Raw genomic sequence first — 26,577 nt, 5'->3', positions numbered from 1 at the left:
AGAATAAAAATTTATCTAGTCTCGTGGAGTATCCAGCTTTGTGCTATTACTTGAGTTAACATCGCTTGGAGAAGGTACACCATTCCTCATAAAAGCTAATGTGCGTTAGCCATAGAAAGGAGATCTTATTTGGGCAGCAAATATTATGTGATTCTGAATATGTGGTCAGGTTTTATTTCTAGGGAAAAGTATCCTCATGCCAGGTTGTTTTGACAAATCCCTGTACAGAGAGACCTTAGACACTTGAGGATAGTGTCTAGTAGGCATTAAAGTTCTCTCCAAGTGGGCATTCATTTGTTTACAAATGTGTAGTTATAAATGTATGTGATGTGTGTTTCATGGTCAAACCAGAGTCGATAGAAATTTGTCCCTTTTATTTCCCTTCTGGTTTCGGTGGCTGGGGTCCCTATTCCCGTGTTGATTCTTTGCTTTGTTTATTTTTAATAACTTAATGATTTTAAGTGTTTAGTTAATAGAGTAATTGAACCAGACGTAACTCTGTTTACTCGGCTTTTTCCGGCACCTGACATCAACAGCCGTTTAATACCGAACGTTGCTGATGAAATAATGACAACACTCCATATAAGAAAAAGGTAAAATCAACAGAAAAAGGAAGAGATTCGTGATAGATGCACCAACAGTACTCTATACATTGGGCGAATGGTGGCCTTATAGAGGTACAGGATGCTCTCAGGTGTGAGTTTTGCAGCAGCCTTCGCAATGTCCTTAATGTATTTATTACAGTTCATGTGAATGTTAAGCCAAGGAGTTTGAAGGAAAAATTCTCAGGTAGGGTGTTATTTGTCATGGATATCGAAGGTTCTATGGACAAATTTATCTTTGGTTGACCTTTACTAGCCAAATAGAAAAGTTACTAGCCAAACCCATATGACTTTTAGAATATAACATCTTCGTTCTATGACAAGTATGTACATCATAAAGATTTTTTTGTATTTTTTTAATAAGTGTAATTCTAAATATACACTGAATTTTATGTTGATACTTGAAGGTAAAAACATTCAAATTTCCTCAGATGTTTTTAAACAGCCTTTGTTAAAAAAAATATTTTGTTAAACCTTTTTATTGTTTAAATAATTTGACTTTGTTCGTTTTATTTTTAAAAAAAGTTGTAAAGATATTTTTCGCTCAGTAGTGAACTTTGCAAGATTGTCAGTGAAAGAAATACAATCGCCAAAAGATAAGCATTTCATTATTTCCAGTCGCCACTTTAAAAAATCACTCGCAAATGCGACTGTTTTACTCGCAATGTAGAGCCCTGATGTCGGTAGTTGGAGGTTTCTTGTAATTGTTAGAGAGCAGCTTAGTCTTACTAGCATTAAATGTCACCATCCATTTACATCCCCATTCAACTATGGTCTGGAGGTCATTTTCTAATGATTCAGCCATTGCCTTTCATTTGTCTACATCCATTCTTCCTTTTTTGCATTTCTATTTGGTATACTAACCAAGAAACCCTTATCGGCGGTGTTGTATCCACCAAAGACCCAGATCGGTGTGAGAAATCTGCCAACATTATGTTTATGTTGGTTGAAAACACTCGTCTATCTTAACCATATGATCTGGGTCTCTCATCTGCCACTGATTCCTGAGAAAATAATCCTAGCAAGTATCTCGCAGGAAATTCTTCCAGTCAACAATTGTGTGGCATGAGCCCAACCCACATTCACACTGGAGGATTTTTGTTGTTGCCATCTCGAACGTCCACGGGTAAATCAGTTTCAGTATGCATGCCAATCTTCAGCTGTTGGCAAAGCAGGTCCCTATCCGAATAGCTGTCCACTGGCGACATTTCATGTTCCCACATCCCTAGCCATACCCATCTGTTATGCTTCCTTGTTGTGCTAGTAAACATTCCTGATTGCAGGTTGAACACATCATCGAATTTGCCATCGATTTTCTTTGTGGGCAAAACTGTATTACAGCCTCCAGTGTCTGATGGTCAAATTCATTGTTTAATAATTTTGTCAATAAAAAAAAAAAACGTTTATGTCTACAATTTCATTTTAACATTTAAATTTTATCTATCTATATAAAAGGCAAAATGTGTGTGCATATTTTTTTTGTATGTCCGTAAAAGACTTTTTTTGCCAATCTTCTCGGTCGGCTCACTCCTTAACTTTTTATATCATGTCTAAATCATAATATCTATGACTTACGAATGGAGGTCGCGGCTATCTTTAATTTACCCGACTTTTACAAGCTATTTTCGAGATTTTTCGATCACCGCGGTTTCGAAAAGCGAATGATGAGGCGGGGGAAACAGAAACTGGCTTCCAGCTCAAAACTAGGTCAAACATCACACAACTTTTTCACACCTGTTAATTTCGCTTTATAAACGTCAACTTAAGATATCACTTTCTCTCCCCTCGTGGCCGAGATGGTTCGGTCACAGGGTTTTTTTTCCCATTTCTTTTCCACCTTTGCGTCAAGGCTTCGGGGGTTCATTTTTTCTCTTTTACACCTCCAAACACCCAGCCAGCATTTTTTTTTTTTTTTTTTTTTTTTTTTTTTTATCCCCAACACACACACACACACACACACACACTACCCTCTGCTAGTAACAAATAAAAGAAAAATATTGGCTTAAATAAAAATTGTATGAACTGTATTAGTCTTTGAGAAAGCATCTAAGATGGGAAGATGGACGAGAAACAGATTCAATTCTGTTGACACTGAATATTCAGTCAGCAATAGTACATGTACACTCTTTTATTAGTACATTTTGAAAAGGACTGCTCTGATTTTTTTTTTTTTTTTTTTTTTCAATGTAATATCCCTCATGCTGTATAATACATAAAAATGTGTATTTGTAATATACCAGACATATCCTTTTCTCTATCAGGGGCCCCTCTGGATTAATACCACCAGAAAAATGAAAGGGGGGGGCAAGTCTTTGAAAGTGTCTATGCTAAATCTTGGAAAAAAATGATTTTAATCATTAAATAATTTCTTAATACTATTTGGTTTTCTAATATTTTCGAGTTAATCTTACCAAAGTGTTTTTAAAGATTTGACCAAACTCTTGTTATGCATCTCCATCTTGTCACATGAAAGTCAACAAATGGGCGTGGGGGCTGCCAGATAAATCATTTTAAGTATTTAGAGGAATTGAAAAAGTAAATAAGTCGGACAACCGTCCGCTTTCAATCTATTTCCATAATGAAGCCTTTTCTTTTTTTTCTGCTTTCTATACTAATTGATTTATTTATTTATTTTTTTCACTTTTCCTACTACTCTACAGTTTTATTTTTTCTTATTTTATTTTAGCTTCAATCTAAACACTATTTCATATGAATACATTTGTAAACGCTGATAAAGGTGTTTTTTGTAGTCATTTTTGACTTAGTGTGTGTACACTGTTATTGAATATTATTGTTTTTACTTGTTCACACTTGAATAATATTTTTTTTTTTTTTTTTTTCTTTAATAGTCCAGAATACCAGCCCTTATATTTGAACATGTCAACAACACAGACTTTAAGGTAAATATACAAATTGTTGAATTACTTAGATACTTAAACATAATGCATGTAAAATGTGTTCGATTAAACATCTAAAACAAGAATAGGTTTAAGTTTCTTAAAATTCACACTGTATGAACCTATGGAGTAATAAAGTGCTAAAGAAATAATCAGTTCTGAGTCTTCTAGAGTTTAATGGTTCAATCATTAGTGTGGGCAATACTAGTCAGACTATTATGGATTGCTTGACATTTACTTGGTCATGCCTGATGCAAGCTACCATTGTGGATTATATAATATTCATGAAAAACACCCGTCTAGCTGAAGCCACTGTCAGTAATTTTCCCCGCTCTTTATCTGTGGCTAAAAGCAAAACGTTGATTCCATGAACAAAGCTTCTTTCTTAGAAGTGCACGTCTGTGGAACTCTTCCGTTTGCCTGTTTCCCACCTGACTACAACTTGGAAGTCCAACATAAACAAATTCCTGATGAATCTCCCTCTTAAGACACTTTATCAAATCTCCAATCCTAACGATTACTACGATACTATCCCATTGATTACTGTACACGCAATAACCCTTATCCCCAAATGGCTTCTGGGCCTTAATAAGTGGTGACCTCCATGTTAAAAAAAAAAGGAATTCCGTACAAATTCCTGAGTTTGACAAGATACACTTAAAGCAGGTCAAAGGTTAGATCGTTCAAAATGTAAGAATAACATTCAAGATGAGAGGAGTAGTTTGAATGATACAAATTGTTTATTTTATTTTATTTTTTTCTCGTTAAATAAATACCTGGAGGTTTGAAATAGACAAAAACAACCACAAAATGAAAGAAGACTTGCATAGAATTCAACCCCATGCTCCAGAAGGACTACTTAATTATTGTATCGTTTCTAGACTTACTAAGTGGAATAATATTTAGATAAAGATGAAATTGTACAAATAACTATTTATTCAAGTTTTCTGATAAGTTGGTACATTTTTACTAACGGTATTACCATAATCTTCTTGGATCAAGAAAGCAAATTATGATGAACTTGTTATATTTTTAACATTGTATTACTTTACGTTAATGATTTTAATTAAATTTAAGCCTTAATTTGCATGAGCAAATTTATAATTTCAAAATTTAAATCTTAATGCTAAATCTAAATAATTGATTCTAAAATGCTTAATAATGCAAAAAAGTTTTTTTTAAATAAGGACTTTATTAAATTCCTGTTGAATATCCATTGAATGCTCTTTAATGTGATTAATGTTGAGTCAGTTTATTTGTAATATTTTAATGTATTTAAAATGTTTAATTTTCAGTTTTACTGTGTTAGTTTTGAATACAGCAACATCTCTGCTTTTTTTTTTTTTCTTTTCTTTTTAATAGCAATTATATCAGACTTTTACAGATTTTGACATCCGGTTCTATATGTTTGAACTATTAAAGGTAAGTATTCAAGCTTACAAATGTATCAATATATCATTTTTAAGTATGAATAATGATATTCACAGCACGAATATTTTAATACACTAGTTCTTGATCGCTAAAGTTAGCAACTTCAAATCTGGTCAATACCAGATGAATAATTATTTAAAAATATCAGGTGTTGTATGCACCCCCCCCCCCCAAAAAAAAAAGAAATAAAATAGCCATGGGAAGGATGAAGTACTAAATCTGCTTCGGGCCTGTGTTAACCTATTCTTATTGACTTGAGATAAAGTTATCCAAATGGTCAGTTTTTTTTTTTTTTTTTTAGAGAGAGGGGGGGAGGTAACTCTCCAAGAGGGGAGTGAACACTGGATTAGAGCAAAACTAAAAATTGTTTATATCTATTAAAAAAAAAAGAATTTTCTCCTGGCAGAACAGATACTATATACTAGATTCTAACTTATGTAACCATTTTTATCACAGTTGTCCAACATAATTTACACTGCTGCCATTTTCACAGCCTTTTGTGAAGTGCTGTCTGTCTATCATAATCAGTAATCTTGTAATGTCAAAGTGAACCATTTATTTAATCTACTAGAATCAACTGCCCTCTTTCTGCATTCAACACCATATTTTGTATCCATTTACTTTTTATGGGTTCCTTCGCCTCAGATTGAACTCAACTTTTAGATGAAATTCACTCTAGAATATCTCTTAGCCAACATCTGTAACCATTTGACTATATGTCCAGAAAGAAGGCCTAAGAGTACGATGACAAAAACATTATAAAAAAAACCCAAAAAAACCAAGGTGAAGAAAACCATCCAGATAATATAAATAACAAAGTTTTTTGTCTTTTCGTGAATAAGTCCTTTTAGACTAAGGTAATTTTTTTTTTTTTTTTTTTTTTTTTTTTTTTTTTGTTTCGATCCAGAATGCTTCTTTTTGGGGAGCTGATTTCTCCACATTAAAAACCAATCTTAAGGAAGCAAGTAAATAGAAATACTACCCTATCTTAGAAAAATTGTAAAATACAATGGATGTTCCGAAAGTAGCTTCTCTTATTTTTATTCCGCCCAAATGGATCAGAGGGTATTAATGACTGAACGTTTGCATTCATGAGTTGCATCTCTCTGCTGCAGATGTTGCCGGTGTGAGACTCTTAAAACAATCCCTATCATAGATGTGCATCAGAAGCAGAGATGTGTCATTGAATTCCTGGCAGATGTATATTGAAAATGGTGATGACTGTAGAAAAATGAATTCTGTAATACAAAAAGTTTCTTGTTTTAATGGTATCATTCCCATCTTTGTAGCTCTTCAACATTTGTAGGTATTTTTAAAAAAAAGGTTTTACTTTTGGTACGCCCCTCATATTACAAAGCACACTCCAGACAACTATGCACAACCATTATTCATCACTGGCAAAAGTGCATTGAGAAGAGTGGTTGCTATGTAGAAAAATAAATTCTGAAGCACAAAAGGTTGCTCATTTTAATGTTGTCACTCCCGTTTTTGTAGTTCAACTTGAGTTAAAAAAAAAAAAAAAAAAAAAAAAGAGGCTTTACTTTTGGAACAATCTTTGTATTAATGATAATGTTGGTGCATAATCTTGTCTTTGAATTTTAGATGTGATTTGATTCTATTATATTTTATTCCATAATTTAGCTATGATTAAATATTATAATTGTTCGGTTTTATTTGAATTTTTCTTTTAATCTGAATGGTTCTTTTTCAGGCTCTAAACTACTGTCATAGTATGGGTATTATGCACAGAGATGTTAAGCCTCACAATGTCATGATAGATCATGAAAACAGGAAGGTATGTTTGAATATTTGTTTTATATCTGCACAAAGCAAACTTTAAAACAACTGAAAAAAAACTTTTTATATATATATAATTACTAGCGGGGGTACCCGGCGTTGCCCGGGTGTTTGGGGGTGGGGTTAAAAAAAAGTATGAGGATCGAACCCGAACCGTTGAGGCAAAGTTGTAAATTAAAGTGTGAAAATAAAAAACCTGCAACGTTAACCATTGCCCCACCGAGATAACGGAAACACGTTTGAATTTATTTAATTACTTGGATTTAGCAGGTGCCCGTTTTAATGAGTTAATGAGGTCAAGTTTGACTGCGGGATAGTATTCATTTACTGTTAACCCCCCCAAAGATGTTATAGGAAAAAGACTAACCCACATGCGGCGAGCGACAAATATTGAATATTTATCTTCCCGAAATCGAGCAAATTAAATAGACAGGCAAGCTTCGGTGTTAACTGTGAGGTATTACGATTTATGTGATATAAAAACTTTTAAAAAGTTGTGAAGCGAACGACCGCTTCTCTGAAAAAAGCCTTTTGTTGACATACAGAAAAGGCGAACACACACATACATATATGTACATACATTTTCGCTTTTATATATATAGATTACTAGGGGGGGTACCCGGCATTGCCCGGGTGTTTGTAGTTGTGTGTAGGGGGGGGGTAATAACCCTGCTTAAATATTATAAAAAAGATGATGTAAAAAAAAAAAATTGGAAAAACCAAAACGGGGAAAAAAAAAGTGGCATAAATAAACCTGTTGGATCGAACCTGTGTGTATAGGGGAGGGGAGGTAAAATAAAGAATAAGCGAAGTAATAAAAAACGTTACCCGGGTATTTAAAGGTGTAAAAGAAAAAAAAATAGTTTTGGTCGAGAGGAGGTATTGAACCCGGAAGCCTTGACGCGGAGGTGGAAACCAAAGCTAACTACTTAACCGTCTCGACCACAAGTGCGAGTAATTAATTAGCGTGTTAAGTTAAATATATAAATAAAGTAAGGCTTATAAAGCTAGTAAAAGAGGTTTGATTGACAGGAAGACGCTAAATGAGGTCATCGCAGGATCGTTATTTTTAGTTTTCACTTCCCCCAGATGATGGTGGGAAGGGGGGAAAGCAGCAAAGCCGAGAACACACCGTTTTAATTGAGTTTCACTGTATTTATACTAAAAAGCAGGACAAACGGGACAGAACGAAATAGTACGAATCTGATAAAAGTCTACGTAAATAAATCTAGAGGTGACCCGCGTTCCCAAATCGTAGATATTATCTAACGGCTATATAAACAGTTCTAAGCGATCGTAACGACCCCGGGAGTGTGTGCGAAATAAGCCTTTAGGGGGAGGGGTCAACAAAAACGGTCCTCTCGTGACAATGACCGGTTCTATGCATGCGTCAGATGACGTCATGACCTGATTTACTTTAAATAGTTGAAAAACTGACTAAATTTCATGTACGTCGTGTTAGCTGTTTGTTGGTTAGCGCGTTGGTTCGTTATCTAAACGTTTTGGGTTTGAATCGTGGTGTGAGTTTTTTTTTTTTTTTTTTTTACTTCGCTTATCCACCCTTGACCACACACCCAAAAATACCCGGGTACCCACCGATTTTTTTTTTTTTTTTTTTTTTTTTTTAATATTGAAACAGGCTTATTTAAGCCATTTTTCACATGTTCGTTTTTCTGTTTTCTTTTTTGTTTTTTCGATTTTTACATTTAACATCGTTTGCCTTATGTTAGTTTTTTTTGTTTCATAAAAAAAAAAAAATAAAAATTGTTAAAAATATAACAATGAAACAAACTAGAAAAATTTAATGAACTTATTATTAATTAATGAAGAAAAAATTCATATGGCATATTGATCCCTGATCACAATTATGCAAGAGAATATTTCTGCTTTTTTCCTTTTCCGCCAAAGAAATTCCAAAAGATGAGGATGGAACGTTTTACTTCTGGTCCCCAACAATTTGCAGGTGTCTTTTGGAATGAGACCAAAAACATTCATTTAAAAAAAAATTTTTTTTTTTTTTTTTTTTTTTTTTAAATTTTATTTTAGTTAGTCATAAGTACTAATAAAAACATGTAAATTTCAATGTTAATTGTATGTATGTATATATATATATATATATATATATATATATATATATATAATGAGAGTGAGAGATATATAATATAGAAATTTCATTGTTATTAGTATATATGTACAGGTTTGTTCACAACCTACATGACTGATCCTGTTACAAAAGCTGCTTCAATTTGTGAAGCCTGTTCTGGTACTCTCTCTCATAGCCATGCCAATATTGAGAAAAGATTCTCAGTAAGCAGGGAAATAGAGGTAGAGAACATGAAGGATTATCCTCTAGTTGCACAGGTGACCAGGTCAAATGCCAGTAACCCCTTCCCTCTTTGTTTCATGCTCCATGACCAGAGGTATGAAAAGAGATAAGACAACCAGAAAGACAAAAACTCAAGAGAAAGATGGACCTTGAGCAGATAGAATTGAATAAGAAAATGAGAGTGGAAAGTGATGTCAGCAAAAGCAGAGAATTCTCGTAATTTTACTCTATTGACAAAGTGGCTGACTTTCAGAAGGTCAGCCTGTGAAAAAAAAAAAAAAATGAACTGGCTAAGTTCCAAGAATATCAAACCAAACAAGAAAATGATACAAAATCACTGTCAAAGACAGTATTGTAGGGGTGAGCTTGAATTGTAAATAGTTTAGTTTTGTTATGCATTATAGTCAAAAAATCTCCTTTAAAACTACTTAAAAAAAATAAAGAGATAAATAAGTGACTTTTCCTGTTGTCAGTTACTAAGTTTTTTGGTTTATTATATCATTGTTTATATACCAAATTTTGTTTGGAAAACTTGACTTTTGTCTAGAGAAAGCCTTAAAAATCTGTATGAACCCTGTTGAATGTCTTATATGCTCTTTAATGCAGTTTATTTAGATTATTTTATGTATTTAAAATATTTCATTTCAGTTTTACTTAGGTCCATTATATGAAACCAATTAAATAATTTTTTTTATTTTTAACAAAGTATTTTACTCTAATCATAAAAATTATGGAAATATGAAACTTAACCAGAACTAAAGAGAAAACTTGGTGAACAAGATAAAAATAACAATTTGCTAAATGCATTTTTGTGTATTACCTGATCATTTTTTCACTTCAACAAGATACTCATTAAATCCATTTTAAATTTTGGCAAAGATTTCTTGAATTAGCACTCTTTATATACTCTGATACAAACAGCATGACAGCTTCTAAAGTTTATCTAAGCTATTAATGCGATTAATATATTTAATCACAATAAAACTCAATTAATAAAAGTACATCTAAAATGTAAAATACTTTCTATTAATTGCAGCCATCTGCAATTTTAGTTTTTTCAGATTAAAGCAATTAAAAAAAAAATAAGTATTAAATCATCTGAAAGTGTAAGTATTTGTAATAAAAATGGATACATTCATAAACTACTGGTATTAATATTAGTATCTTATAAACTACTTATAACTATTTTTTATTTGTCTCTTTAAATAAACTTAAAAAAATATATATTTTTTTAATTTATAGCTCCGTTTAATTGATTGGGGTTTAGCAGAGTTTTATCACCCAGGAATGGAGTACAATGTAAGAGTTGCTTCTCGATATTTCAAAGGTCCTGAACTTTTGTTGGATTACCAGGTAACTATTTTTGTTGTTTTGCAATTTGTAATAAGGCATATGCTTTAAAATTTTATTTTGTATTTCAGCCAGAAAGAGTGCTTTTCGTTTTTAGAACATAATCTTTATTCTTTAAAGTACATTTATCAAAACACAAGCTTTGTATTTCTTCTGCTCCATTTTTTTTTTTTAAGCCACAGGTGTTCTTTGCTTCATCATCTGCCAACTTTGTTAGACATGGAAATTTTTAGGTGGATTGTAAAAGTGGAACTAAAAATCATACAATTTTTAGACTGAAAGGATGTGGCAATTGTTCTGAACCTGAAGGTTTTTACCATTTCTTCTTGCAGTGAAAGATGACTCCTTTCAAATTAGCCAATTCAAAAATTTGGTACTTGTACAGTTTAATCAAGACATTAAAAAATGAAAATATTGAAAAAAGTTATATTGTACGTATCCATTATGGAATGAAGTTCTCTGAAAAAAAAAATTTCACTTAATTTGATCAAGAAGTTTTTTTTTTTACAGTTAAAAGATAGCCATGTTACGATTTTTAAGAAAAAATGCTATTTAAGATGGCATTGGGGGGGGGGGGTCGACGCTTTAGACCGAGTTATCTTCTAAAAATCCAAGCCTGGCTACCTTCAGCACACTGTCATAAAAAAAAAAAATAGTCGATCAAATTAATTGAAAAAAAAAAAAATTTTTTTTTTTTTTTCAATTAATTTCAGTTCAAAACGGATACGTACAATATAACTTTTTTTTCTTGATATTTTAATCTTGCAATGTCTTGATTAAACTGTACAAGTACTAAAAATTTTATTGAAGACTTACAGGTCTTTTATTTTTCTGGGGTGTTTCTTATATTCTTAATTCAAATAATATATCAAATTTTATACTTATTTAAATGAAATAAAAAAAAAAAGTTTTTAATTAAAAAAATCCTATAAGCTTAATGTTTTCTGTTTAATTTTGTTTGTAATAGTAATTTCCTTGATTATTTTCAAGTTTTTTTTCTTCACACCCATCCCCATTTTTATGAACTTTTTCTAGTGGTTACACTTTAATTTTACATTCAAAATAAATTTCCCAAATATGTTTATTGCAGATGTATGATTATTCTCTGGACATGTGGAGTTTAGGTTGTATGTTTGCCAGTATGATATTCAGAAAAGAGCCTTTCTTTCATGGTCATGATAATTATGATCAGGTAAGATTTTTTTTTTCCTATCAAATTAGGAAAATGGTAAAAATTGCACAAAGTCCAGATCATTTTGTCATAATTAAAAAGAAAAATCTAGAATACGTGTTAAAAGATTAAGAAATTGATTGCTGTTTATTGTCTATGAGTGATGGTAGTTTTAATTGCTTTATTTATCGAAAAATAAATTTTAGTCAGAAATTAATAATGGAAAAGTGTTTTTTTTTCTTGTAATTAACATTAATCTATTTGTTTTCCAACTTATGGACAATAATATCAATTATTTTCTTTATCACACTTTAAAGAATCATTTTTAATTTATTTGATTTCTTTTAGATTTTGTAATGCTCATGCTAAATTGTTCCAGCTTCCCTTGTTCATCTCTTATCCCAAATCGATCATCTATATTAATGAAGTTAGAAGACTACTTCATAGTTTTTATTTTATTTTTTCAGCTGGTTCGTATAGCCAAAGTTTTAGGAACAGATGATCTTTATGGCTACATAGAGAAATATCTAATAGATTTGGATCCAAGATTTAATGATATTTTAGGAAGGTAAGTAAAAAAAAAAAAAATATATATATATATCTATATTTAAAATTTTACTGTTAAAAAGATATATATATACACACACACATTTTCTAACTGTAAACTTCCAAGATTTTTCCCATTTCTGATACAATTACTGATTCCTATTCTTTATAAATGTTAAACTATAAAATTTATTTTGACCAGATTACCGTAAAAACAAGTCTTAAATCTGCATATATTTTCTTAAATGTTAAAACACTTGAAAAGGGGGTGGTCTAACATTTTAGTTTTATTGGAAATTTTAAATTAATAGATATTTATTTTATTATTACTAGCAGCATTGGAATATTTTCTTAAATCAAATAAAAAAAGATAATTAAAGGAATCTTTGGCATCAGAAAATAGGCACCAATTTTTCTGATATCCAAAAATATTCCAATTAATTGCCCAACACTAATATATATATATATATATGTGTGTGTGTGTGTGATTATTTTAATAGCATAATGAATAACTCTGCTACCCTTATGGTTTGACAATTTGCTGATATTAAGAATGGCTTAATTAATAATCTTCCGTTAACTGCTCATGATGAACTAATGTTATTTAGAGTACCATTGTGGAAGGAGGTTATATCAACTATTCTGTACTGCTATTTAACAAATTGATAAATATAACTGGAAAAGTGAAGCATTTCAAAAGTTATATTACAAATAAAGAAATAATATATATATATAGACTAGCAGAAGTACTCGTCATTGACTGGGTTCAAAAACAGCCTACAGAAAATGGACTGTGATTGATGAAAGTATGATAGGTTATGAAAAGGAGGTGGTTGTAAAGAGATAGGTTTTGATACTCAAAAGTTTTACTCTAAATAAAATATGATGAAAGTAAAGATAATTTTCGCGAAAATATATTTTTTATATCAACTTTGTTTCCATTCGTAGCCAAGAGTTACCAAGAAAACGATGTTTCCTTACAAAGAGAAAATGTTATATATATAATAATTAGTCCTCGCGCGAAAGCGCAGGACAAAATGTTTTAAATAATAATAATGATAGAATAACAATAAGTCTTTCGCTAGCGAGGACTACTATTGAGCGTAACCAGTTATACACCCCTTTTGAAATTTTCATCTCTATTTTTCTCGTTATCTACTGAATATTTTTAATGAAACTTACATGAAATATGTTCCTTATTAAATTGTAAAGATTTTCTATTCTGAAAGAAGTTTAAAAATATTTAATCTAAAAAAGTTATTTTAAAGTTTTTGTTAAAAAAATTCAGATTTTCTCATTCATACATATATGACAAAGAGGGAGTTGCAAAAAAGAGTTGTGGAGTGAGGAGAATTACAAACTGAAACAGAATATTCAGACCTGTAATAATACAAAGAGGGGGTTGCAAAAATGAGTTGTGGTTTGAGGAGAAATACAATCAGAAATAGAGAGTAGGAGAGTTTTTATGAATACATACAAAACCACATATATCTTTTTTTTTTTTAAATCCAAATTAATAAATTAAATAAAATATAATCTTAAAAAGATACGATACAAGTTAGAAAAGCATTTCATCCAAGGCATGAAAATTGTTAAACAAAATGTTTTTACTATAGGCTTTAAAAATAAAGGTGCAAGATTCAATTTGAAATTTATTTATCTTCAAAGTTCCCTTTTATACATTTTACAAAGTAAGGTATTAAATTTTTATACTTTACTTTGTAAAATGTATAAACGTACACTTTCAAGATAAATAAATTTCAAATTGAATCTTGCACCTTTATTTTTAAAGCCTATAGTAAAAACGTTTTAACAATTTTCATGCCTTGGATGAAATGCTTTTCTAACTTGTATAAATATACAAGAAATAAATGTTACCATAGTCAATAAAAGTTACTTTTATGGTAGAAAAGTTCATTGGTTTGTATTTTTAAGTAGTTTGTAAAAAAAAAAAAAAAAAAAATGGCAGCGACTTTAAAATGGAGAGCCCCATTTTCAATTTGAAGGAGGGGCACCTGAGCATTCTGTGTTAACAGTTTAAGAGAGTTCCGTCAACATAAGGAATATCTATAAACATTTTAATGTTTTCCGTTATTTTGTGCTTAAGGAATATTCGATTATGGCATGTGTAGTTTATATAAAAATTCATTTAAGTAGTTATCGCCTCAAATTTTGTTTTAATTTCGGTTTGCTGAAATTATTTCAAGTAAAGAGCATTAAAACTATTTCAAAACAAAAAAAAACATGAACTGAACTTTTCTTGACTATAGTAACATTTATTTCTTGTATATTTATTTTTTCGGGTAGTCGTTTGTTGGCTTTTCTGCTAAACACGCTTACTAAATAATATCGACGAAATATCGAAAAACAAAGAAACAAAAACAGTTTTGAAAAATAATGAAGCTTTATTTACTTTGGTAAAATAATCCGAAACAGCAAAATGGGATATTAAAAAAGTAAACACGTAATTACTTTATTTTTTTAAAGCAAAGAATCACTATGCAAGCAGAACAGCTTCGTCTCAGTTTTACAGTATTGAACGGTGGTGCGCCGTCGGATTCAGGGTTGCACTATTGTAATGTAAAGAACACACAGAAAGGGTTGTAATTAACTAAATTCCTTCTGGTACACTGACAAAAAAAAAAAAAGCTTAAACAGATATAAAAATAAAAAGATTATGTAAATGTTTTTAAAAAGACACGTAATCACGTGAGCAGGATTTTTCCTTCTTTTGACACGATAACAAGTAACGTTCTTATTTTTTATTGTTTATCTATTTTCGAAAGATTGCCATGTGCAAGGGGAGAAGGAAAAAAAGTTATGCAAAATTTGTGTCGAGAATTATCTAAAGTTTCGACTTTTTTTTTTTTTTTTTTTTTGCTTTCACTTTAATATGAACGTGAATTTATTCGACACAATATGATTCAACTCAAAAAATAAATAAAAGCTAACATGAATTAAGATTAAAGTTAAGGTGTTCAGTGGACCCTCACCCCTTTTAAAAAAAACTTTGTTAAACTTCGTGACATATTTACATTCTATGGAGGTCAAGCGCGAACGAACACCCAATAATTTTACTATACCATATTTCTTCAAACTGAAACATAATTATCAAAGTATATTTACGCAAATAGATATGAAAAGTCTTTGTTAAAGTTTGTGCCATATTTCCATGGAGTACAGGTGCAGACGCAGACCCCACAATTTTATTATACCATTCCTATTTAAGTTGAAACATACTTATCAAAGTGTTCTTATGTACATCTATAACAAAAATCTTTGGAAACGTTTTTTTTTTTTTTTTTCTCTATACTTTGGGGGCCAGGCGCAAACGCAGACCCCCACAATTTTTATGAACCACCGTTCTGCCAGATCAAACATACCCATTCCTGTGTCTCGATACATCTATCATTATATGTAATCAGTTTTTTAAAATAGTCAACCTTATAGGAGCCTATTCGTGACCAGACACACAGACGTTCAGCTTTATATTATAGATATATATATGGCAATGTTAACACTTTCCAGCTACACAAACAAAATGGAAACTAACTGAAAGTAAAACGAATTATGGAAAGTTAACAAATACAGTTTGTTGGCTCAATAAACTGTATTTGTTAACTGTATTTCTGATCATTAAAGAATAGTTTAAAATACTTAACTAAAAAATATTGTGAATAAAATAGTTTTAATAAATTAATAGAAAAAAAAACTAAAAAAAACTTACAATATGATTATATGGATGCATATGATAACCTTATGCAGTGAAAGTAACCTTACAAAAATAACATTTAGAAACCTATGTTAACTTGGAGAGGAACAGGTGTTTTGTAACTATTCTGTACTTTCACCTAACAATTTACTAGACAAAATTTACCGTAAAACTTGATGTAAACCTGAAACTAGAATCAATAAAGTAGTACTGTACTTTCTCTGCATATGTGCACTAAGTGTTTTCACACATTTTAAATAAAGAAATTGGGTAATTTTCAATACAAAAAAAAAAATATTTTCAAATTTGGTTGGACGTCGATTGCATCTTTTGTTAGTTGGACAGAATTATCTTATGTAAGCAAAGGATTTTTTTTTTCCTTACTTCAAAACTACTGTGAAGAGCATACCGATCCTGGTGATAAAAAGTATTTGAATCTCCACAAATGCCAACCTTATGTCATAGCTTGTGCGGAATTTACAACAGAATAGGATTAGCTCAACAGGCTATACCGTCAGATGAAAGAAGCCCTCACTTCCGACGTAAATCGTGGCAGAACGAGGATATAGTCTATGGTAATCATGTAGGACCACTCATGACGGAAGACTGATGTAGAACCTGAACTGGCTAATGGGCCCTGGTAACATCATGGGGAGCAGTATGACAGTTATGCGCTTTGGCGGAAGAACTAAAGAATCAGTCGATGACGGCACAAGACGCTGAATGGAAGAATCATTAAGAGATCAATGGTCAGGTTCAACTAGTCTAATTGAGAAACTACTGCGATTCGCTTGTAGACGGAGCTCACACAGGTGATATTATTTGAGCTATTGAAAGATTCAATATGACTCTTATTTGACTTCAGTAAAAGAAATTTTAGCTTTTAAAATGTAAAAAATGTTTTGTTGGTTTCGCCTTTCTTGATTTGAATAGTTCTGAAAGTAAAAAGTAAATCTACAACTGTAAAAATAGGCGGCTGAATCGTTTTGATAACATTCAGTGATTGTTTTGGAGAATGTCAATAAGCAACACAAAATGACATTGTAGCATTTTTACATGAGTAAGCAAAGTGAAAGAGAAATATATATTCATTTTCTTCAGGGCTTCCATACATATTCGATTCTAATACAAATAAATGGTGAAAAGCGTAGAGAAAAATGTAAATGTAGAATAAATATAAATAAAAATAAATTAAATAAATAGGTGTTTTTGTGATGATTAAACAAAATGGTTTTTGGTTAAAATATATTTTTATATTCTAAAAGAATACGTTACTGTCAGTGGGGCATTAGAATATATCACCCCCCCCCCTCTCAGAGAGTAAAAGTCCCTTAATGGAGTCACCTGTTTACCATGGGTGGCAACCCGTAATGCCTAAAGATGGGATCCTAGTAGTTGAGCAGATCATTTTCAAAATCCTATTAGGACATGAGATGCAGCATATCACTTTGGTCCTTACTTGGGCTAAGACAGGCAGTTGGATAGGCCCAATTCAATCAATCAGTTGGTCATGACTAGCACTGAATCAGACAAAGACAACAAGAAAAGATGTTCATGCTCCCCCACATTAAACAATAAACTGATTTAGTAAGCAGTTGCTGGAGAGTCAATCAATTTGGTGAAGAATGAATGAAACCCGGCTAGAAAACTAACATCTTCTCTAGAAATGAGGCCATTAGAAAAGACGAAGGAAACACGAGTGCTCGTTCATCAGCAGGATGAGTATACTTCTCCTGTATCCCCCCCCCCCAACACTTCCCACACAGGGCTCCAAGGAAGTGGGGGAGCAGGAGAAATGAAAAATCTAAAATATGTAAATGTCAAATAAAAAGCCTAAAAAAAAAAAAAAACACTGAAGTTTCAGACAAATCTAGTTCCGAGTCAGAAACAGAATCCCCAAAACTGAAATCTAAATCAAAATCTTCCTTATTTTATAATTTTAGAAGTAACTGAAGAAGAATCCATAACAAAATAGAGAAAATATTTTCAAACATTAAACCTAAAATGGTCAAAAAAACTAAATAATGGCTCACTACTAGTGGAAGTAGAAAGCCAAAAACATAGAATAGAAATCTTCAAATGGAAACTTTTCAACAACCAAAAAGTAAAAAATCTAACCCTACAAAACGCTGAATACCAGTAAAGGAGTGATCAAGAGTTCAGAATTATACCTGTGCTCCTTGGAAGAAATCATGACTAACTTGAGAAACCGAAATGTTACTGGTGCTACCAGATCAGGCTGTCTATTGGCTTCCTGAGACGAAATGCACCTACATCGATTTTCCGTTTTTGTTTCCTATTCTCTTTTGTAAAACTTAATTATGTTCTGCAAAAACAAAAACAAAAACAACAGCCCCCTTCCCTTTTTTTTTCCTACTTCCCAACCCCGTCAGTGGGGCATTAGAATACACTGACTGCCCCCTTGCAGAGAGTAAAAGTCCCTCAATGGGGCCACCTGTTGGCCGTAGGTGGCATCCCGTAATGTCTACGAAAAGGATCCTGGTGGCTGAGCAACTGATACCTAGGGAAATAAAGGTATCAGTTGCAACACTCCACTTTGGCCTCGTACTGGGCCAGATGGGCGATCGGAGAGGCCCGATCCGATCAATCGGCTGGTCACGTCTAGCTCACCACTTATACGCATACAATCTACACCAAATCTAAATAATACACAACACTTCCCCATCAATACTGATCCCCAAACAAGTGGTGAAAGCGGTGGCTGAGGGTCAATTGTATATAGTGAACAAGGACTAGACATGGATGTTTTTCTCTGATCTTTCCCATATTTTACTTGGATGGGAGAAATTAAGATACACGAGTGCTCGAAGCCTACATTATGTACAAGTATATCATACCTGTAACCCTGTTGTAGCCAGGGCGAATGGGCTTCCCCCCTGTGCGCATCCCAAGTAGGGCTCCAAGGTGGGTGGGGAGCAGGGATGATGAATTAAAAAAAAACGAACCCAATATGAGTTATAAAAATCCAAGTAAAAAACGGTTTTTAGACAGTTCGGACAGTGACACGAATGAGGAATCGGATAACTATCCAAACTTCATAGTAATGGAGTCAATTGGAGAAGTGCCTTTAACCAAACTCTCCCCCTTCAAGATAGAAAAAATACTATCAGAAAGGGTCAAACCTAAACTAGTGAAAAAATTAAGAAATGGTAATCTTTTGATAGAAATTCTTACCAAAACACAGGCAGATGAACTTTTAAAATGGAAACATTTTGACAATATAAAAATAAAAACGTACCCTCACAAAACACTAAACATATGCAAAGGAGTTGTGAAAAGCCCTGAACTTTCACTTTGCTCCATCGACGAAATCCGTTCAAATCTAAAAGAACAAAATGTAACGGATGTCAGAAGAATTCAAATTAAAAAAAATGGAGAAATGATAAACACACACTCATATATATTAACCTTTTACCAACAAAAAATTCCACAAGAAATAAAAATAGCCTATGAGAAACTAAGAGTCGAACCATACATCCCTAACCCACTGCGTTGCTTTAAATGTCAAAAGTTTGGTCATCATCAGGACCGATGTACACGCCAGCCAGTTTGTGGAAGGTGTGGAGAAAACGACAATCATATCAACTGTCAAAAAACTTATAAATGTGCCAATTGTACAGAAAATCACAGTGCCTACTCCAAAGACTGTGAAATCTGGAAAAAAGAAAAAGAAATTGTTAAAATTAAACACTCATTAAACATCACCTACCCAGAAGCAAGGAAAAAGGCAGTAACAGCTAAATATTCCGAAATAACCAAAAAGAATATTCCCAACACAAATAAACACAATGACAATTATTGCACAACAAACCTCGATATTAAAATCCAAGACCTCACCAACCAAATCAAAATATTGATAAATACAATTGAAGAAATGAAAAAAAACTCACTGGAACCAAAAATCCAAACGCCACACCCAGTAGACCAGAAACAAATCCAAAAAAACAAACCAGAACCAAACTTAACTAAACAAAAACTACAAATAAACCCACAAATTCCCCTCTCCAATAGCTTTAAGATATTGGAAATCGAGAACTCTGAAGAGCAGAATACCAACAATAAGGAGAGTCCCTTAATCCCCCACAAGAGTTCTAATATAAAAACAGATAACAACAAGCAAAAAAATAAAGATTCTCCAAAAATATCCGAACAGACAAGAACAATAAATGGGAAAAATTCCTCAAAGAAAACCAGCCCCACAAAAACCAAACCACGATCTCGCTCAACATCTAAAAGCAGAGATAAATCAAGCATAAAAGCTAACAAACCAATTGAACACAAAGAACCAGAAGCCATGGAAACAGAAACCGAATCTACCAATGATAAAAAGCTCACAAGTGCTCAAACGCACATGAAACAGTCCAATGATTCAAATACAAGAACTGCAGACCAAAATAAATTTAAAACCTCCTTGGAAACAATGGAAATAGAAGACAAAACTTCTAAACCCCCATAAAAAAGAAAACACCCCTATTCCCAAGACAAAAGGGAAATCAAATACATAAAATCTAAACTATGGCCAACAAAATAATCCAATGGAATTGCAGAGATATAAAAGCCAACCGGAATGAATTACTTCTACTGATATCCGATCTATGTCCCACAATAATATGCCTACAAGAAACCTTTTTAAAACCATCTGAAAATATCAATCTTCAAAGTTTTACTGAATACAACTATACAACAAATAACCCAAATAGAGCTTCAGGAGGAACATCCATTCTCATTAATAAAAACACGGCACAAAGCCAAATAAATCTACAAACTAACTTACAGGCAATTGCTGTCACAGCCACCCTACATAGAACGATCACAATTTGCTCCATTTATCTGCCTCCAAACGACCCCATAGATGAAACCGAAATAGAAAAACTCATCAACCAACTCCCTCGCCCCTTCTTATTATTAGGCGATTTTAATAGTCATAATGTTAGTTGGGGATGCTCAAACACAGATAGAAAAGGAATCACTATAGAAAATATTATCAACAACAACAATCTATGCATATATAACAACAAAAAACCAACGTTTATTCACTCCGCTACAAATTCGTCCTCAGCAATTGACCTCTCTATAAGTGATCCTAGTATCTTTATAGATTACAATTGGACAGTGCATATAGATACCTGTGGAAGTGACCACTTTCCAATAACTTTAGAACATTTTGGTCCTGAAATAATCTCAAAAATTCCTCGTTGGAACCTTAAAAAAGCTAACTGGAATGAATTCAAATTACTATGCAAACACAAACTCCTACCTGAAAAATGTGAGAAAGACCCAATCACTCACTTTACAGATACCATTATCTCAATAGCAGAAGAATGTATTCCTAAAACAAAATCATCAACCAAGTATAATCGTCCCTGGTTTAATAATGACTGTAAAAAGGCTATCAGGCTACGATGTGCTGCATTAAGAAAATTCAACAATCAACCAACTACTTAGAATTTAAACAACTTTAAAATATGCAGGGCTAAAGCACGCCGAACAATAAACGAAGCCAAAAGGGAATCATGGAAGAATTTTGTGTCTAAAATCAATAACACCACCAAAGACAAAACTGTATGGAATATGATTCAGAAAATATCAGGAAAAAACACCAGTTCCCCTCTCAACCACCTCTGTGTAAACAATAGTAAAATAACTAAAAAAGAGGACATGGCAAACCTGCTTGCAGATACTATTGCAAATAATTCATCTTCTAAAAATTACGCTAAAAAATTCCAGATCTTTAAACAGGAATCAGAAAAAAACAAACTGAACTTTAAAAGTAATAATGAGGAAGAATACAACAAACCTTTTACCATCCATGAACTAAAGGATTCATTAAAAAAAGCCAACAACACGGCTGAGGGACCTGATAAAATAACGTATGAATTTCTAAAACAACTACCAGATGAACCATTAAAGTATTTACTTTCTATTTATAATGACATCTGGTTCAATGGCAATCTTCCAGCCATATGGAAACAAGCCACAGTCATTCCTATACCAAAACCAGGAAAGGATGCATCTGACCCCTCCAATTATCGCCCCATAGCTCTAACAAGCTGTGTGTGTAAGATCATGGAGAGAATGGTCAACACCAGGTTAATTTGGTTTCTGGAAACAAATAAAATAATAACTAATTTTCAGTGTGGCTTCCGAAAACATCGTAGCACAACAGACCATTTAATTCGTTTAGAAACTTTCATCAGAAATTCATTTATACAAAAAAAGCATATGACTGCTATTTTCTTTGATCTTGAAAAGGCGTACGATATCACATGGAGGTATGGCATCATGAAAGATCTCAAAGAAGCTGGAGTGAATGGAAGACTACGCATCTTCATCAACAACTTCATAAATAATAGACTATTCAATGTCCGTGTAGGAACACGCCTATCGGACATCAAAGAACAGGAAACGGGAGTTCCACAGGGAAGTATTTTGTCGGTAACATTATTCAGCCTAAAAATTAACAGTATTGTTGGATGCATAAACCAAGGCGTGGATTGCTCTCTATATGTTGATGATTTTTTAATTGCATATAGCTCAAGACATATCCATATAATTGAGCGTCAACTTCAACAATGCATTGACAAAATAAAAAAATGGACAACTAAGAATGGCTTCAAATTTTCCATTAACAAAACAAAATGTATGCACTTTTGTCAACTAAGAAAACTGCACCCAGATCCTCTTTTAAAACTAAATGATATTCCGATTCCTGTTGTAAATGAACATAAATTCTTAGGGTTAATACTAGACAAAAAACTTACATTCATCCCTCATATAAAACATCTTAAAAATAAATGTAATAAAACCCTACAGCTAATGCGGGTCATTGCCCACACAGATTGGGGAGCGGACAGACAAACCCTATTAAAGTTATATAGGTCACTAGTGCGATCGAAACTAGACTATGGTAGCTTCATTTACGGTGCCACCAGAAAGTCGTACATAAAGATATTGGACACCGTTCAACATCAGGGCCTCAGACTTACGCTGGGAGCCTTCCGAACTTCCCCCATCGATAGTCTCTATGCAGAAGCCAATGAACCCCCATTATCAATTCGACGCGACAAACTAGCCTTGCAATACCTGACCAAAATTCTCTCTTGCCCAGAAAATCCTGCTTACAACTGCATTGCAAACTCACTAGATTACTCGCTCTATGATAGAGAAAAATCACAGCCAACAAATCCAACCTCTAACTGTACCTTCAATCCAAATTACCAAAATCTATATTACCAAAAAGTAAAAGCTATACAACCTTTTGCGCTCCGTACAAAACCACTAGTAGAAGATGCAGGTATCACAATCACCAATATCCATAATGTCAACCAACTAAGCCTTCCACCCTGGCTACTAAAATACCCTGAAATCATCCTTGAATTAAATAACCTCCCAAAAAATCAAACCCATCCACTAACCTATCAAGAAAAACTTATCATTCAGGAAAAATACCCAAACCATCAGCACATATACACAGATGGGTCCAAAGACAGCAACAAAACCGGATGCGGAGTCGTATCCACTAACATTACCTTACAGAAGCGACTACCAGACCATGCCTCAATTTTTAGTGCCGAAGCCACAGCCTTAGATATGGCACTAGATCTCATCACTGACCTTACCCACAACAAATTTATAATTTTTTCAGACTCCCTATCGGTACTCGAATCCTTAAAGAATAAAAATTTAAATAACCCACTACTCATCAAACTGCTACAAAAAATACACACTCTCTCACAAAACAAAAGTATCAAATTCTGCTGGATCCCCAGTCATTCTGGAATTCAGGGCAATGAAAAAGCTGACATAGCTGCCAAAAATGCTTTAAAACTCCTTAAAAGCAATATAAAAATTCCACATTCTGACTACAAACAACAAATAAATAATCTGATTATGAAGAAATGGCAAGAAAGATGGAATAACTGTCCAAATAATAAACTTTTCAAGATCAAGCCCACAATAGAAGAACGATTACCAGATGCCAGAAGATCACGTAGAGAGGAAGTGATTTTGTCCCTTATTCGCATAGGACATACGCACATAACCCACTCCTTCCTGCTAAAAAAAGAAGACCCTCCAGAATGTTTTGCATGCCAAGAACCTTTTACAGTAAAACACTTTCTTTTGGATTGTGGCGATCTCGCGCATATCCGGCAAAATTATTACCATGTCAACAATATGAAAGAACTATTTAAAAAAAATAAACTCCAACAAAATACTAACATTTCTGAAAAAAGTAAATCTATATAAAAGAATATAACTTTAATTCAATCCAACTTTACACCCCACCCCCAAAAAAGGAAGGAAGCACATCACCTAATGATACAAAAAGTCTGATTTGACTCACTGATTAAATTAAAATATCTATTCCAAAAAAAAAACAAAAAAAAACTGAATTCGGCATTAAATAACCAAAAAAAAAAAAAGGTTGATATGCCGTAAAACCAAACCAAACCAAATCAAACCGAAATGTTATCTATGTAAAAAGAATCCAAATTAAGATATGGTCAAGCTATCGGTACAAATTTCTACATCCTAACTTTTATCACTTACTAAATCCCAAGTACCATCACAATAGGGTGTGAAAAAATAAACACCAAACCATACATACCAAATCGACTTAGATGCTACAACTGCCAAAGGTACGGGCACCATCAAGACCAGTGCACATGCTCGCCAGTATGCATGAGGTGTGGAGAAAACGAGACCCATACAAATTGCGAAAATGTACTGACTGCCAAAAAGGCTATAGTGCAAACTCAAAAGAATATGACAATGACAAATGGAAGAAAGAAAAAGAAATTACTCAGATAAAACTTATCAAAAGTATAACCTTCCTAGGAGCTCATAACCTAGCCGAAAATGCAAGATACATTGAAATAACAAAAAAAAAAAAAAAAAAAAAAAAACATACAGCATACCACTGGAAACCAAACAACAAAAGCAAATTTATCAAACCTCAAACCTGATATTATGAAATTACTTATTGAAATAAGGGAACTGATGGAAGAGTTCAAACAAACTAAAACAAATCAACATTGAAAATAAAAATTACAAAACTGAACAAAACTCCCAAACCAAAACGTAACTCAAAAGATCCATAAAACCACAAAGTGCTACAACATCCATAGAACAACCCCTCTCACTGAAAAAAACCCCCCAAAAAACAGACACCAAAAAGCATCCATGAAGGAAAAGGAAATAAACCACCAACCAACAAAAAAGTTAAAACCAAAGAGAAAATGGACACAGAAGATCCAAGATCAGACACTAACGATTAACAAAAGTTAAAAATAAATACATAAAATCTAACCATAATCCAAAAAATCATCCAATGGAACTGCTGGGGTCTAAAACCTTACATAAATGACTTATTTCTTCAACAACCAGCCATCATATATTTCCAAGAAACCTTTTTAAAAGCTGAAGATAAAATAAATATAAAAAAAACTACGAACCATACAATCACATCCACAATACCCAACAAAGCATCTCTGAAGGAGTATCTATCCTTATTAAAGGGATATAAATAATATCCCACAAAGAAAAATAGATCTAAAAGCTAATATTTAAGCCATTGCTACAGCAACCACACTACATAGAGCTATAAATATCTGCACTATCTACATCTCACCCCAGGATGCAATAAACAAAATAGCTGAACGAAATGATAAATCAGTTACCCAACCCCTTTTTACTCTTAGGTAATTTTAAGTCACAACAATATATGGGTATCTGCATACTTAGATAAGAAAGGAAAAAATTATTAACAGCAGCAACTTGTGCATATTAAATAATAAATTCAACACATACCTTCATCCTGCTTTAGGCACCTACTTAGTGGGGTCACAATGACACAATCTAGTACTATCTTCATGGATTATAATTGGAAGGTTCTAGAAGGTTCATGGGGTAGCAACCATTTCCCAATGGTTTTAATAAATCTGAAAGAAACAAAAAACCATCACTCCCAGTGGAAAATAAAATAAAAAAAGCAAATTGGGAGGAATATACAAAAAAAAGAAAAGTCCAACAAAAACTCTCAGGAGGAAAAGCCAAATAAATCTATAGAATATTTTTCTAAAAATGTATACCTAAAAGCAGTAGAACTAACAAAAAAAAAAAAAAGAAGCAATTTGCCTACGTAAAGCTGCTTTACAAAAATTCAACTCTCAATCAACGATCTAAATCTTTTTAAGTAACAAAGAGCAATAGCTCGGAAAGTTATCAGAGAAGCAAAAAGGATGTCATGAAAAGATTATATAAATAAAATAAATACAAATACAAACCCCAAACGAGTGTGGAACATGGTAAGGAAAATTTCGGGCAAAAACTTACCCTCCTCCTTAAATCATCTCCTACAAAAAAACCTGAAAAAAATATAGCAAATTTTAAAACAATTCCTCCAGTAAAAATTAGTTGGCCCTTCCAAAAGACAAAACAAGATACAGAAAAAAGATAAACAAATAAAATTTCAGCTCGATCAACAAAAAAGAATACAACTATCCTTTTATTAAAAATGAACTTCTAAAAGCCATAAGCGAAGCACATAATACAGCTACTGGTGCGGATGAGTGAGATACATAGTTTCTGAAACAACTTCCTCCCAAATCAATAATGCATCTTTTAAACACGCTCAACAAAATATGGTTCAAGGGAAAACTAACCAATAGCTGATCTTCATCCTTAAACCAGAGAAAGACGGTTAAGATCCACAAAATTTCAGA

General features: G+C 32.7%; 1 protein-coding gene across 1 annotated transcript in view; it reads left to right on the top strand.

Moving 5' to 3' along the window:
- LOC145284542 (casein kinase II subunit alpha) overlaps positions 1 to 26,577 on the top strand; it is a 128,018-nt gene that overhangs the window by 93,264 nt on the left and 8,177 nt on the right. Inside the window, exons 4-9 of the mRNA XM_080133446.1 lie at positions 3,452 to 3,502; positions 4,862 to 4,921; positions 6,642 to 6,725; positions 10,296 to 10,406; positions 11,494 to 11,595; positions 12,042 to 12,142. Of these exons, the coding sequence (XP_079989572.1) occupies positions 3,452 to 3,502; positions 4,862 to 4,921; positions 6,642 to 6,725; positions 10,296 to 10,406; positions 11,494 to 11,595; positions 12,042 to 12,142 (509 nt within the window). The remainder of the gene's footprint in view (positions 1 to 3,451; positions 3,503 to 4,861; positions 4,922 to 6,641; positions 6,726 to 10,295; positions 10,407 to 11,493; positions 11,596 to 12,041; positions 12,143 to 26,577) is intronic.

This window comes from Euprymna scolopes, chromosome 9, assembly GCF_053919585.1.
Source record: "Euprymna scolopes isolate OS-2025 chromosome 9, ASM5391958v1, whole genome shotgun sequence".
NCBI lineage: Eukaryota > Metazoa > Mollusca > Cephalopoda > Sepiida > Sepiolidae > Euprymna > Euprymna scolopes.
Note: the sequence above shows the minus strand (reverse complement) of the source record. Positions and strands in the feature narration are given on the sequence as shown.